This window comes from Sardina pilchardus, chromosome 19 (genome assembly GCF_963854185.1).
Source record: "Sardina pilchardus chromosome 19, fSarPil1.1, whole genome shotgun sequence".
Lineage (NCBI taxonomy): Eukaryota > Metazoa > Chordata > Actinopteri > Clupeiformes > Clupeidae > Sardina > Sardina pilchardus.
The window spans coordinates 30,638,986-30,654,634 of NC_085012.1; the positions used below are offsets into that span (position 1 = coordinate 30,638,986).

At 40.6% G+C, this 15,649-nt stretch overlaps 2 protein-coding genes and 1 long non-coding RNA gene across 3 annotated transcripts in view; all 3 read right to left on the minus strand.

Moving 5' to 3' along the window:
* The window catches only part of eci2 (enoyl-CoA delta isomerase 2), a 68,629-nt gene extending 67,417 nt beyond the window's left edge, over nucleotides 1-1,212 (minus strand). Inside the window, exon 1 of the mRNA XM_062520876.1 lies at nucleotides 1,150-1,212. Coding sequence (XP_062376860.1) covers nucleotides 1,150-1,193 — 44 coding nt within the window. The 5' untranslated portion in view covers nucleotides 1,194-1,212. The remainder of the gene's footprint in view (nucleotides 1-1,149) is intronic.
* A 538-nt stretch (nucleotides 1,213-1,750) lies between these two features.
* Nucleotides 1,751-10,033, minus strand: LOC134066121 (uncharacterized). The gene is made up of 3 exons (XR_009936377.1): nucleotides 9,878-10,033; nucleotides 1,950-2,057; nucleotides 1,751-1,818 (listed from the first exon to the last, which is right to left on the minus strand). It is a non-coding gene; the product is annotated as an uncharacterized LOC134066121 (long non-coding RNA).
* Nucleotides 10,034-13,972: 3,939 nt separating this feature from the next.
* Nucleotides 13,973-15,649, minus strand: part of sugct (succinyl-CoA:glutarate-CoA transferase) — a 136,499-nt gene continuing 134,822 nt past the window's right edge. Inside the window, exons 13-14 of the mRNA XM_062521415.1 lie at nucleotides 15,399-15,462; nucleotides 13,973-14,544 (exon numbers count right to left, since the gene is read on the minus strand). Of these exons, the coding sequence (XP_062377399.1) occupies nucleotides 14,378-14,544; nucleotides 15,399-15,462 (231 nt within the window). The 3' untranslated portion in view covers nucleotides 13,973-14,377. The remainder of the gene's footprint in view (nucleotides 14,545-15,398; nucleotides 15,463-15,649) is intronic.

Consider the following 15,649-nt stretch of genomic DNA (forward strand, 5'->3'; position numbering starts at 1 on the left):
GACTCGGTACACCTTTGGTATGGCCTGGTACCCACAAAGGCGAATTCGGTATAAACAACTATATATTTTCTGAAAGTAGACCTTCTAAGGATTCCATTTCACCCCCCTTTTATATATGCACAACTTATTGTTTTCACAGCCACACAAATTGAAGTTCAACAGCTGTGTGTCAAAGTAACGCTTAGTATGTGACTCGGTACACCTTTGGTATGGCCTGGTACCCACAAAGGCGAATTCGGTATAAACATCTATATATTTTCTGAAAGTAGACCTTCTAAGGATTCCATTTCACCCCCCTTTTACATATGCACAACTTATTGTTTTCACAGCCACACAATTTGAAATTCAACAGTAGGCCTATGTGTCAGTGACAGGCTTAAAGTATTTAAGTTGGTACGGAGTTACATAGCCTGGTACTTACAAAGGTATTTGATATCCGTTTTTCCTTAAAGGGTGTTTCCTGACATGCCTTGTATGTGATTTGATACAGTGATGACCTGTCGGGGTGGGGCGATTAACATATTTCATACATGTAATTTATGTCATATTTATGCCTACATGTGAAAACGTACAAGTTGACATTATTGGTTGTAAACATTTTAACTGATAAGTTTGAGGGTTTTTTTTTATAATGGGGTTATTTTAGGTGATGTTTATGGAAAAGGTCATCCTTCCACAATTATTTTCTTGCATGATAATCATATACAGCATTTAGCTTAACATCAATGTTTAATACATTATTATCCCTTTCTTATATGTTTGTTTTTTCCACTCTCTGTTAGCAGTCAGTAACTTATATCAGAGCCGTCCTACTTATTCCCTTATTAGACATTTTCTGCCTATATCAGGGGATGGAGACGTTCGTCTGGCTTTGCATTGAGAAAAGGTGTTGCGTGAGGTCACTTCCGTTTAATTTCAAGCACGTTAGCTTTAAAACTCTGCTACAATTACAACATTTACACGTGGTTAAATAGGCTACGTTGCAGCAACATGCATACATTTCGTGCAAACCGTTGAAATACTCTCAAAAACGAATATTGACCTACTTTATCTGATCGTTCGTGTGTACCTTTATTTTGACATTTTTCGCCGCCATCTTGCCCGCTATTGTCGCGTACTGTCGCTTACTGTCGCTGGCTCCACGGAACTTGAGTGAGGTAGTTAACGTTTATACGGCAGCCATAACCAAACATAAAACCGGAAACAACGTAGATGTTACGTGTACGATCCCCAGCCCGTTCACTACTAGGCAGTTCCGCTAGGGGCGATCGCTAGCCAGTGCAAAATGGCTACAGGTGATTAATTTGTTAACTGTTTGATAGTTGCTTTGTGAGTTGTATGTTTTGTATGTTTTAAGTTTTTTTTTTTTTTTTTTTCAATTTAATGTTATGACTAAAATCATTATTAATTCCAGACCGTTTCCATTTGTGTCCCACCAGAGCAGGGTCCCTCAGTCTTCAAAACACTCTTGGCGACACGTCTCTTCCAAGGATGCCACGGTCCTCTCTTATCACTTTTTTTGACAACCTGACACGCATGATGCACACTTACCATGTTCTTCCCTCTTTCCCCCCTGTTTCTCTCCACCTCCATCTCTTCCCTCCTCTAGCACTTTCTCATCCTACCACACTTAAGCTTGTACTTATAATGTAGGCCATTCTCCAACACTAGTATTGACAGATAGGCCTTCATCATCATCTGTTTTTTATTCAGGGAAAATTGACTGAGCATCAAGCTCTTTTACAGCAATGCCATGAGTTACAAAACAACAATAATCAAAATAATAAAACAAGAACAATAGAAATATACAGTGAAGTGCTGTAAAACAAAACAATCAGACAAACAGGAAACATACATAAGACATCACATTGATAAAATATAAATGTAAATGTAGTTAAGCACTCATGTCAATTGTGCTGAGCGCTTAAAAGGTGTAATGATTAGCTTACCTCCAACGCCAGCAAGGAGGTCCTGAATGAGGAACCCTTTGTCTGCCATGACATCATCTCCTGGCTCCAGCAAGGGAAGGACTCCGCTGATCTTGGTGATCTCTTTATCTGAGATGCACCCAGTGTACAGGGGGGAGACAAATGTCACCAAACCATTGGGAGCAACTCCAATCAGCCCTTTCAATGTCGTCCTGTTTTTATAGCTGGAAAAAGTTTCTGATATTTGATAATTGGCCCAGGTGATGGTAACCCTGCTGACCCTGGCAATGCTGACATAAAACATGTCAGCAATGACCTGCTCCTTCATGCCAACAGCGACCCTCATGGAGTACATCAAAAACTCATCAATTAATGGCATGCTGCTTGGTGGGCTGTGATCTTCACAGCCTTCCTCACCTGCCCTCTTTGCTTTGGTCCAGTACACAAGTCTATGGGCAGATGGTGCAATCGACTCCCAAAAAACAGTAAAAACTCTCTCTGATGGAAATTTGGTGTAGAAACGAATTTGGTCGTCACTGCCTGTGCAATAGCCTAATGTTTCGAGGTGTCACTTAAGCAGACGTTTGAATAAAGAGGTTGATAACAAAATGAGGAAATGTGTAGGCTTAAATAACATAGCCTATAGGCTTAGATTTTGACGCAGCACAGACTATAGCCACATATTCCTTTCTCTGTTTTTACCTCATAAGCCCAATGAAAAAATAAAAAATAAAAGGCTACTCAAAAAGATACTGCAACATCTCGTTTCATAACTTGTTTGTAGCCCATTTTTGTTCGGTTTTAATAACATCATTATGTCCATTGAATGAATGCTATTTTGCACGCTAAAATCTGAATCATCACAAGTAAATACAATAAAGAAGTGGTGGGGGGAAAAATCGATTCTGTTCAGTATCGCAATATTTTGTGCATGCAATTATATCGATACTAGTAGCTCATAGTATCGCAATACTTAATTATAGAATTGAATTATCTATTTTACTATTTGAGTCGAGTTTACTCAGGGTTTACTCTGATCACATTCAATTTTCTGAAATAGATAGATAGATAGATAGATACTTTATTGATCCCCAAGGGGAAATTCAAGATATTATGCTCATAAAGTGGAGCTTATTGTGGCGTTTTATTGTGTATTCAACGGCAATTTCAAATAAAAATGGCTTCACAATCACAACCTGTTATAGACGACCCTCCATCACATTGAAAGTGTGGGTGTATTTTGGTTTTCAACAAAAAGAAAATAGAAAGGACCTTGATATGCACCATGCCATGACAAAGTGAGTTGAACAGTGTTAGTTTCCTTATTTTTTGTAATGCCTTTTAATAATATGAGACATGAATAGCAATAAATCGCAGAATCGAATCGCAATACTTGTTGTATCGCAATATGTTTAGAATCGCAATAATATCGAATTTTGGCCCAAATATCGCAATAGTATCGAATTGTCATTCTTTTGCCAATTCCCACCCCTATAAAGAATGGTAACGTAACTTGAATCATTATATTCTTAGTTGTAATCCCCCTGCATATCCTGCTGGTGACTCCACTGAGGCATAGCCTTAAGACGCTCTTATGGCTGGCTTACATTGCACGATTTTGGTCTGTTTTAACAGTCGGCGACTAAATTTCCAAAATCGGGCGGAAATCTTGGGAGTTGTACTAGAATCTCGGCGCGCTCCCGTCATCTAAATCGTTTAGTGTAAGGTGCCAATCTTAGTGGTTTTAAGTCCGTCGGAGTCGGTCTTTTTCTAGTCTTGCGTAGAAACCAGCGTATATCTGAGCGCAGAAATCATCTTACGACGGGGTTCACGTGTGATTCATCAAACTTTCGTATCACTCCAATTCCAGCGTAAGAATGAACGTTTGTTGATAAATGTGGCGGCTGGAAACAAGCGTGATTTAAATATCACGCCCCTATATTATGCTCGTTTCAATGGCCTCGCCCCTAGAATTTACGACATGAAGGTGCATTATACGTCCAAAAAAGATCATTAGTGATCTCGAGCCACAGTGACGTCCAGCTGAACCTTGTTAATTTTGACAGCTAGAAGCTGTCATCAAGGAAGGCGGGAAACTAGAGCGATTTGAGCACAACAGACTTTATTTTCGCAGAGAGAACGCATCATACTATAAATACATTCATTACAAAACCGTATACGACACTGAAATTTGCCCTTTTAAAATATGTATGCCTAGGCCTAATTCATGAATGTTGCGTTTGCCAAAGAGAAAGTAATCATCGCCTATGGCTATTCTAAGCCATGAAATGTGTCAATATAATATGCTACATTACTACATCAACTATTCAACTTTCTAATGCACCGCCGATTTACTGCTGCACGATGCATGCCGCCTGAAAAACTTGCGTACACGAGTTGAGACTAGACGTGAGATTTGAGCGTAGCCACCGATCACGTTCACATTGATAAATGCCATACTTTGCGTGGAAACAAGCGTACGCCTGTTTTACGCCTGTTTTTGGTCGTACGCTCGTTTGATAAATGAGGGCCAATAAGCGGACCCTTACCACACACAAGAGGCGGAACCGTATAGCAGATCCGTACCACACACAATAAGTGAACCTGTATGGGTCCGCTTTTTGTGTGTGGTACAGATCTGCAATACGGGTCCGCTTATTGTGTGCGGATTTGCAATACGGATCCGCTTATTGTGTATGGTACGGGTCCGCTTATTGTGGGTGGTACGGATCTGCAATATGGGTCTGCTTATTGCATGTGGTACGGGTCCGCTTCTTGTGTGTGGTATGGATCTACAATACGGGTCCGCCTCTTGTGTGTGGTACGGGTACGCTTCTTGTGTGTGGTACGGATCTGCAATACGGGTCCGCCTCTTGTGTGTGGCATGGGTCCGATGTAAGCAAAGTGCCGGCTGCAGACACGTGCTACCTCTTTTTATTATAAATTGGTTCCCTTCTTCTCTTCTGATCGCCTGTATCCATCTGGGTTTCAGGTTTGGATCCACGGGAAACGCTAGCTCTCTACGATAACAGGAAGTTCGGCAACGCTACAATGACGTATTTCCGCTCAAAAAATGCGGAAGTGTGTAAAAGGCTAATTGTGCTAGTTAACGGTTACATCTTGCTGCCAGCTAAGTCACTAAACAGTAGTGTTTGTACAGTCTATGTATGAAATACAACTTATCTGATGTGTTTAATCCTCTGACTCATGATATTTTCATCGGCAAGGGGGGAAGCTCAAATAAGACCTGTTGCTGTTGTGAATTGGTCTGATGTGTTTGTAGTCGTTGGAAATACGATCTTTCACAATGTTGTAATTCACTAGTTACGACATACTTTTCAAATGTCTTTACATGAAAAATTGTCATTAAAATTGACTGAATTTTTTCCAGTGTTTCCATTTATTCCTATTCCAGCGATGTGTGTTGACAGTCTATTTTCTTGCTGTATCCTATTTTAATATTTCATACTTATTGCTGAAACAAGTATTTAATTCCAACATTAATCATTACATTACTTTTTAATCACTGTGGGCTGTCCATAATGATTAAATGCTAGTTAGCATGCTATAAGGTCAAGTCAGTTCAACGTAGCCAGTGTTTATATCTCCTACTACTTTCCGTTTACAAATATTTCAATATAGTAATTCATGAATTAATATCAGTAATTTAAGATACCTTCGTTAGTAACTGGGGGCCTTTACAGCACTTTTATGATGTTAAATAAAACATAAAATGCAACTCCTCACTCACAGTAATGAAAGGAGAGAAGAGGGATGTATATCCTAATACACAAGGGTGTCCAGAACTAGCCTGGATGCCAGACCGAAGTTTAGCCCCGCCTACATTGTTTTTCTATAGGGAGGGAAAGTAATCTCATCGCCACCTGGTGGTTGCGTTCCTAGAGGCTAGCGGGAGTGGATGGGATTTTCTTTTAGAAAAAATATATCTCGGCCCACGATCGGAAGTTAGTTAAATGCCTTCAATATGCTATCCATGTAGGTCAGCTCTATTGCTTCTAGTGGTCATACTTTATTTTTTAGGATCAGTTTAATTGTTTTGAGTTTGTTTGTAACATGGTGATAACGAACTACAGTAGCTAGCTACAGTAGCATTTGACGTCACCAGTTTGGGCGCTCCATCTCCAACTGATCAAAACGGCAATTTGCTTAACTTGCTTATCATATTTTTGTAATAACAGAGAGCGATGTAAACCGCGTGGTAATTACCTTTATGTTGGGATAACTTGTGTTGTGCTCCTACTCACACAAGAGCTGGCAGTAAGTGTGATTGTCTACTAACTAACCAACTAGCTAACAGGCTAATAAACAAACCATGCTAGGTGAGTAACGTCGTCGAAGGGTGTCACGTCACTTGAAGTTGTAGTCCATTTATGAAATGAAACGAGCAATTACGTTTTTTTTTAAATAAGGCGAAATAGGGTCTGATATTTTCACAGTTAGTAGATTATTACAGTATGCCGACTGAAAAATATTTTTGGTGGATAAGATCGCTGGTATAGCTGCGTAGTATTTTTTTGAAAAGTCCGTCTATGGGACTTAACATTGGAGCTGCTCTTCGATAGGAACGCAACCACTTGGGGCGCTGGTTTTCACTTTCCCTCCCTATAGGGAACTTCGGTCTGGCACTGCTCCGTTCAGCTGCTACTATTCGAGATACAGAGCTGTTCGGACCAATCACATTGTCAGGGCGGGCTTTACGTGATGATTGACAGATGAACAGCAGTGAGGTTCACGGCTGCATGCGTCCTCGTTCGACGAGTTGGGTGTGAGACCGTGTTGGCTTAGGTTGATTTTGATTGCAACAGAAACGCTATGGCTATGAATGCATAATTTGTTCATGCAGTTTGGCCTTTCGTTTATCTTAGCTATTGAAACGGAGGTTTTATCACGGATTCACACAATTATTTCTGAACACTTAGACCAACATGGATATGTGGGAAAACTTCAGTTTCACTTTCAGTTAAAACAGCATGTTTGAGTGATGTTGTTCCCGTTTGTTTAAAAATGCCTGTTTGCTCGTTGGGTTAACGTAACGACACACTTCCCCAGCTGTTCATTGCATACAGTTTGAAAACGAAGGAGGATGTTTTCCATATAGCCTACCCTGCTACATATTTCGTTGTCTTAGATTTCGCAGATACTGACAGCCAGTAACTTGTTCTGTTTGGTTTGGGCTATCCAATGAGTGCAGAGCTATCCCCCCCGCCCTGTATCAGTTGAATCACGCCCCATAATCGCAGCTGAATGGAGCAGTTTCAGACTCAAATTCTGATAAGAATTGAGTATGACGTCGTCAGGCTAGTCCAGAACATCTTAATTGGCGATTTAATATATTGCCTTCATAATTTCTATGAAAATTAATATATCGCCTTCATAATTTCTATGAAAATTAATATGACGTCAATTTCCTTCTCCCTTCAAGCGCATCCGAAATGTAGCGCTGTTTTAACCCCTACCCCTTCAATGTGAGTGTTCTCCGCACCCACGAGTGGACTTGAAAAGGAAGTTCACTCGATAACCGAGTCGAAGTGAGTAGGGACTCCGTTTCGGAAAGGGCCCATGTCTATGGGCGCAAAATGGGGATCACTTCCTCTGCATAAAGAGGCGTGTCATTGACATATATTCATGAGTTTCATCAGGTCCCTTTCCACAGGTGTATAAAATCAAGTACCAATGCAATTATCAATTGCTTGATTAGTAGGCGACACCTGTGGAAAGGGACCTGATGAATTGATGATGTTCCAAAATAATCTTGCTGCTCTTCAAGCCTTCCAATAACATTTATTAATTGTGTAATACTATATTACTAATATGGAAAATAACACAAAGCATGTCAACTTTTGAGGAATTGAATAAAAACATAAATGGAATTTTGGGAATGTGTCACTGCTCTCATTACGTTACCCCAGCACCACCTGATCATCGTCAGCTTACATCGCAGAATTTGGTTCAGCTGGCCGGCAAATGTGTTGTCAAGATAAAGTGTACGTAGCAACCGGCCAGCAGCAGCAGAATAAATAACAGGGGCACACCTGATATTAAGTCGATTTGGGGCAGCCGTGGCCTACTGGTTAGGGCTTCGGACTTGTAATCTGAATTGCCGGTTCGATCCCCGACCAGTCCACGGCTGAAGTGCCCTTGAGCAAGGCACCTAACCCCTCACTGCTCCCCGAGTGCCGCTGGTTGGGCAGGCAGGTCACTGCTCTGGGTTGTGTGATTCACCTCAATGTGTGTTCACTGTGTGCTGTGTGTTCACTAATTCGGTTAAATTGGGTTAAATGCAGAGAACTGAATTTCCTTCTCGGGATCAAAAAAAGTATATATTCTATTATTTTCTATTCCTCCGGACTGGAATGCTCAAAAATGCTAAAAAGTACTTGAAATGGTCAGAGGGGTTTGTGGGTCATGAATCCGTGCCCAAAATTCGCATTCCTAATTCTAGAGAACCAAGATCATAGCATATACGTGAAATTCTGATCTATGCCCATAGACTTCAATGGAACAGTCTCTGCCTCTGCCCCCCCCCCCCTCCCTCTTGCAATTCGGGTTCCAGGAAGTGGCTTCTCATGAAGTATCTTGGCTCCGCCTTAACTATATTTGCTGAGGCAGAGTAGATAGTTTAAAAGTAGGGATGCACCGATCCGATATTTGGATCGAATATCGGCCCCGATATGAACAAAATAGCTGGATCGGGGATCGGAAAAAATGAGCAGATCCATAGGCCAATCCAAATTTAATTTTGTTTCAAAAAAAGGCAGAGCCATGACGCGCAACCAGCCATTTAGCGCCGCTATAGCAGACAGCTCACTGCTGCGGGTTAGAGATGGGGTAAATACAGACACCAAATTTATGTCATAGGATCAAAATAATATCTATACTAACCACCATTTTCAGGTTAATTACGATCTTCATGCGTTTTGTTGCATTTAGGCAACACGTTTAATGTGTAACAGTCAACACAAAATAGGCTTCTCAAATTAAACCCATAGTCATTTTCATCTGTATTAACTGTTCTTGGTATCAAGACATGCAGATGTTCAAATCAGATAAAACGTACAACTTCAAGTACCGTTTACCACCAAACTCCGTGTGAACCAGGGGCGGAGTGGGACACAAAAATCCACCGGGAATATTCTGACCACACCGGCCCCCTACCGAACCAAAAAAATGCCACCACCACGCATTCTTACATCTCTACCTTGCCCTCTCCTTGGGCCTGCTCCTCTCACTGCTCCTGCACCTCCTGCTGCACCTCTCACTGCATCTCTCTGGGTGTGCTCTTCTCCCTGGGCCCCTTGTTCTTACTCTTCATCCAGATATAACAGTATTTGTCTTTTTCTGTTTCTGTTTCCAAAAACATCACCTCCTCCTTCAAGTGTCAATGTAATAGAGAGAAATAACCCCTGCCACTGAGTCTAAGACAGACTGGAATCAGCTGTGGTTGGCCCCATACCCAACATAAATCATCGGTGTACCAAGTATTCAATTGTTTGTTTATTATCAGCTGAGATATATTGTTTTTGAACTGATACCATTGCGCAGGGGTTAAGGTTGGGAATATTGTTTTTAATTGTGGGATGTTGTGTGTTAACATCTGTAAATAATAGAAAAACGATCCATAATTTTGTTGAGAGGTATAACTTGTCTGTTAAGAAAATGTAAGCATTGTTCACTGCCTGCATATTGTGCGAAAACGACATGAAATGTGTGAATGGTATGGCCACAAAAGACGGATGCTGTGCTAACTGGGAGACATAGAGTTTTGAAAATGTGACAACTGTTTGGACAAATGTTAGCCACTGAAAAAAACTGTAAGCCATTTATTCGTTTGAAATGTAAATTAGTTAAACTAGCTTGTGATATTTTCCGTCTAGCAATAGTAACGTAGTTGAGCTTTGTGTCAGTGTTTTTCATTCTGTCCAATTTACCTGCACTCGTTGATGGCCGTGGACTTGGCTACGGATAAATCTGTTTTGAGCATTTAGATGCATGCTGCTCCAGCAGTCGCTTCTTCTTAATTCTGCCCTTTTCAGACCCCTCTTTCTCTTTCCTCTTCTTGCCTTCCATATTAATCACGCAAGCACCTGCTAATCCGTTCACTATCAAAACGCTACGTTCACTAATACAGGCTAAAGGGCCATGCCATTAAAGGAGGGGCCGCTCATCTATCCCCCTACATTTCTGTAATAGACTTGACCTAGCAAACATATTTGCGATTCCCAGGAGGCTTTGCTGTTCTATTTTGAATTTATTTGTGACCAAAAGAGTTAAATAACACTTTAATGATATATGAACAATTAAATCAAGACACCCAAAGGCTATACCGATGCACTGATGAGAGAGAACTGAGATGAATATGGCCTGTAATTAATATGGAAGGTAACCATGACTAAGGCATATCGCAACTAACTGGTTTAAATAGTGGTTGGCAATCCATTGATGATAAATGAACTTAGGGTGACTTCTTAGTGGACAGAAGTTCATGAATATGCCCAGCTAACAATTTCTGGTTAGGAGAACGTTTTTAGAACGTTTTTTTCCTGGTTAGGAAAACGTTGCCTGAAAGTTGCGAAAGTTGCCACAAGGTTCCCCAGGAAAGTTTTCTTGACGAAAATACAACGTTTTTTTCTGGTTGTTTATTTTGGTTAGCAGAACGTTCTCCTACCCTTTAGGGAACTTTACAATATTTGGTTGCATTAACGTTCCCCTAACCTCCCAGCAACAAAGTGTAAAGGGGGAAAAAATATGTAGAATTATCGTGACATCCAGGCATCGCTGCACACTCGCCGTCTGCGACGACAGCCTATCTGTAACCTGGGAGAGCGAACGTCTCTGATGACTAAGGCAATGTCCATATAGCATGTATGTTTCTTCACTTACCATTAGCTGCTTGCTGACCTGCGACGAATACGGCTCGTTAATATGAATATGTGTCAGCTAAGTATTTAAATGCGGTTAGGTCTAATACTTTCTTGTCTACGGTGTCTTTTCCTATAATAAACGAGTCAGATCAAAACATAAGCAGAGCAGGCGCTAGCCTAACACACTGTTTCAACATTCAAAACTGGCTGTTTTTATTGCATCGTATGCCATTAAAAGTCCTCGGTTCAGAATTATGATGGATTTTGGTTTATTTTGTTTTAAATTGGGACTGGGAATTGTGGGATAGGCTGAGTGAACAGCACAGTAACATAGGCTATAACTTGGACTACGTGTTAATATAAAACAGTTCTCCCCCGGGAACATTGTGCTGTTTAAGATGCAGTCTCAACGTTTGAGAAAGAATTCATTGGAGTCCTCATCATCATATTTTCATAACAAATAAAGCTTTAAAAACATGAATGCATTTCAGGTGCCACTCTAATCGATAATGGATTAATCCAACACTATTCGTCAGATTAGTTAGCATGAAATCGTTGTGTGCCTGTCTGGGACTATGGCTAGCTAGCTCTTCCACCCGGTTTACCCTGTACAGTGTTTTTTAAAAGCCTGTTGGACTTAATGGAACAAGTGCATGGAGAACGATGTGAAGAATGTGATCGATACCATACAGCCAGTAGCCTACGTGAGTAACTTTATCTCTGTGTTATCCAAATGTCTTAACCCTCTAACCGCCCAAGGCGCCGTACGGCGACAAGCAACATCACTGATTAAAACAGACGGTAGATCCGAGTAGGGTGACAAATCGCCTTTGTACTCTCCACCACTAGATGGCAGACATCCAGAGCTTCGATTCAAGCCCAAATTCGAGTAAAAAAGTTTTCAGGAAGTGCCTGTATTACTCGCGAGAAACAAAAAAAAAAGACGCATTTCCTGTTTATAACGCGGAAGTGAAATGCGCGATCGCTATGCACAAATTGAAGCAGAAAAACGGCAAATGTTAAAAAACAAAGTCGTGTGTTATGAAGTCTTGGGTCTGCTATTCACCTACTCTGATTCTGAAGGAGAATATCTGCCTTTTGGAGATTATGATCGGTCGTTCATTGGCAGTGACAGTCAAGATGCGTCTGTGAATGGAGGTGGGTCTTTGCGTGTGTACGTCAATGTTTACCTGCAGCAATGTTGACCAAAGGGTTCAAATAAGCATGGTGTGCTTGGTGCCAGTGATAATCATGATGATAGTGTCTGTAATTGACATGGTACAGACAGCAGGTCTAGTAAAAATAGGGCTCTGAAGAACAACAAAGTCATCCGCGATAGGAACTGATTTGACCAGGCTACTTTATTATATAGTAACATAGGGATTGTGGTAATACTAATAGTTTACTATTGTTGGTTTACATGTGGCTGTGGTCCTGTTTGTTTGTTATGTCGGAGAAATTACAAAAATCAAAGTAAAACTGCTCAAATGTGTTCAACAATCAGTATTTACTGAAATGTGCATAATTTGACGCTATTGCCAATCTGTGACGTCATAATATGCAAATTAGATGAGAAAATTGACCCCCTTCATAAACTTTAGTTCATACTCAATGATTTTCACATTTACAGTAGGACTTTATCTCTGACCACTTTCAAGCCATGGGCTTATGACATTTTTATGCAAAAATCAAAATAAACCTGGGCGGTTAGAGGGTTAAAGTTAGCGAGGTTGAGTCTGCTAACACACCAACACCAGAACTGGCTGTTTTTTTCACGGACCCGAGATGGAAGTTTAGCTTCTTCTCGCGCTGGCCCCTTTAGCTGACGGGCTGGCTCTGGTCGGCCGAATATCAATCCAACAGAGGGGGGAAGAATAGAATAGGGCTATACGTCGATTTTGCAAGAAATTATTCCGACTAAGTTGCAGTGTGGCTGCTGGCCGTGTTCAATTGGGAACTCATGGAAACTCTGGGGCGATTTTCATCAACAATAATCAACCCCACGCACATAACCAGAGAATACCGATATGGTTAAGATACCAAAAAACAACTAAGTAGCAACGTTGTGTGAAAAGAGAAATGCAACCAGAATATAACGTTTTTTTCTTTAGTTGTAATAACGTTCGGGGAACTTTGATAACCTGGAGCTAACGTTCTCTCCAGGGTATTAGAAGGTTACTGATAAACTAACCACAGGAGAACCAACGGCTAACGTTATTTGCTTGCTGGGATTCAACCAGAATATAACGTTTTTTTCTTTAGTTGTAAAAACGCTAGGGGAACGTTATTTGTTTTGACAACCTGGAGATAACGTTCTCTAAACGTTATTAGCAGGTTGCTGAAAAACGAACCATAGGGGAACCAAAAGCTAACGTTACTGAAAGTTAGCAGAACGTTATTTGCTTGCTGGGTGGTTACGTCTTGAGATATTAAGTAAAAGTAGGTCTACTAGCGGCCGCTCAGGCTCGTCATGGGCCAAATCAAACGTAACATAGGCCGGCCGGCCTGGCGGGAAATGTCCCGAATCTCCCGATTACCACTCCGCCCCTGGTGTGAACTAATTTATTTATCGTGGGGAAACTGAGGGACCGTACCACTATGAGTAAATAGAGAGGTTTCACGGGTTACACCATTTTGGCAGGGGTGTTTTAATATGTCACTAATATGGGATTTTTATCTGCAAAATTGTTTTGATGGGAGAAAATTATGCATTTGTTGAGTTTCATGTCAGCTAGTTAGATTTATTATTTAGTAATAACTGTGAACTTGAATTTGAATGCTGTTCCAAGTTGCTGCTGGTGCACAACTGTTTATTTTTAATACTAGTAATATAATCAATAATGATGATGATGATGATGAATGATGATAATAATAATTACCTTTATATCTAAGTGTTATTTTGTTAGATTTTTTCTTAGGAAAATAATGTTTAGTTAGGGAAAGAATGTTTAAGTCAAGCCTGATGCCTTTAGTCTTTTCCACATGGTGAGGTATACAGTTTATAAATTAACAATGATATCGGATCGGTATCGGATATCGACCGATACGCAGAGCCCAGGCATCGGTATCGAGACTAAAAAAGTCGGATCGGTGCATCCCTATTTAAAAGTTGAGTGTAGAATGGATAGTGCAATTAATGTTGACAGACAGAAAATGATCAGCTTGAGTTAAACAACTACTCCATGCATGGCAACAGGTATTCAGCAGAACACCAAGCTCAGCGTTTTAGTTTATTGTATTTGCAGTTATAGTGCAGTTACAAAGGTTTGAAATTGATAAAGCAACAGTGGTAGCAACAATTGTAAGAAAATAAATGTTCTCATATGTTACAATATATTCCAATCATTTCCATTTTGTACAATTACACAGTTAAGATGTGGTGAAATTAACCTATTATTAAAAAACAACATAGCAATACAGGACAGTAGCATCTCAACTCCTCCTGCGATGATTGTATCACTACAGGTCATATAATTAAATACATTAATTTCATATTGCAGTGACATTTCTCAAGCCTGGGATTCATGGATTCATGGTTTCTTGTTTCTTGTATTTGATCACAAGAGACTATAGTTGAACCTCATGCTGTTCAATCGTCTTCAAGTCCAAAAGCTTGTGTATGACATCATCACTGTATCCAAGAGTGCCTTTAAGAATCTGCACAGTATGTTGACCAATAACAGGAGGTGGTGCAGGCCTGTCAAATTCAAAGTTGCTGAAGCGAACAGCTGGACCTATGAAAGAAAGGATAAGCAATCATTTTCTTTCAGTGAAACCTGTCCACAGCCTTCACATATTTTAAAGGACACTAGGACAGTGTGTAAGTTATTCTAACAAAACATCTGGCAGTCACCAACCGACAGGTAGTTAAAAGAGGAAGTTGCCCACTCGGGGTATGAAGGAAAAATAATCCTTTAAATGCTGATTTCTGGTGAATGTTATGAAAAGAGCAATTTGAGACTGAAGTTAATTCTAGGTGCTGAACAGATAAGTGAGATACAGTACATGAAAAAGTATAAAAGATAGATTCTACTCTGGAACAGATTTAATGTCTGTTATTTTTTGTTTGTTAGTCCAACCCCATCTCTCTCTTTCCAACTAACCTCTCAACTAACTCTCAAGTGTCCTAAATAAAGGCAACACATTAGTTTTTCGTGTTACCAACAATTTCTTTGGCTGCTACTATTTTGACCCTTCGATGCACCCTTTCTTGTCATCAAGCTGCCACAGACACTAGGCTACCTGCAATCATGGAGATAAACAACACAGTTCTGAAAAACCCTCAAAACTGTCAAAAACTGGCCCCAGCTGTGGCGTGACTGGCTGGGGCACCTGCACCGCACGCCGGCGACCCGGGTTCGATTCCCGCCCCGTGGTCCTTTCCGGATCCCACCCCAACGCTCTCTCCCACTCACTTCCTGTCTCTCTCAACTGTCCTATCATTAAAGGCATAAAAGCCCAAAAAATATACTTAAAAAAAAAAAAAAAAAAACTGTCAAAAACTGTCAATATTAGTAGTCGTAGTCATATTTTTTGACAGAGCTCTAATAGAAAATAAAACCTCCATGACATTGTGATTTTGACTAACCTGGTACAGTAATCGTGCCTGATGTAGGGTGCTCCATCTCCAGTATGAGTCCATTGTGACTGACCTGACAGAAGGCAGAAGAGTGTATTACTTCTGATGATAGTAAGTAAGCCTTTATTGTTATTGCACAAGTACAACGGAATTGAGCACCAACTTGTCCACACATATTCAATATGACAAGAGGGGTAGACAGGACAGGAAGGTGGGCAGAGGAAGAAAAATACAGCATAACATGAGGACAGGGAGGAGAA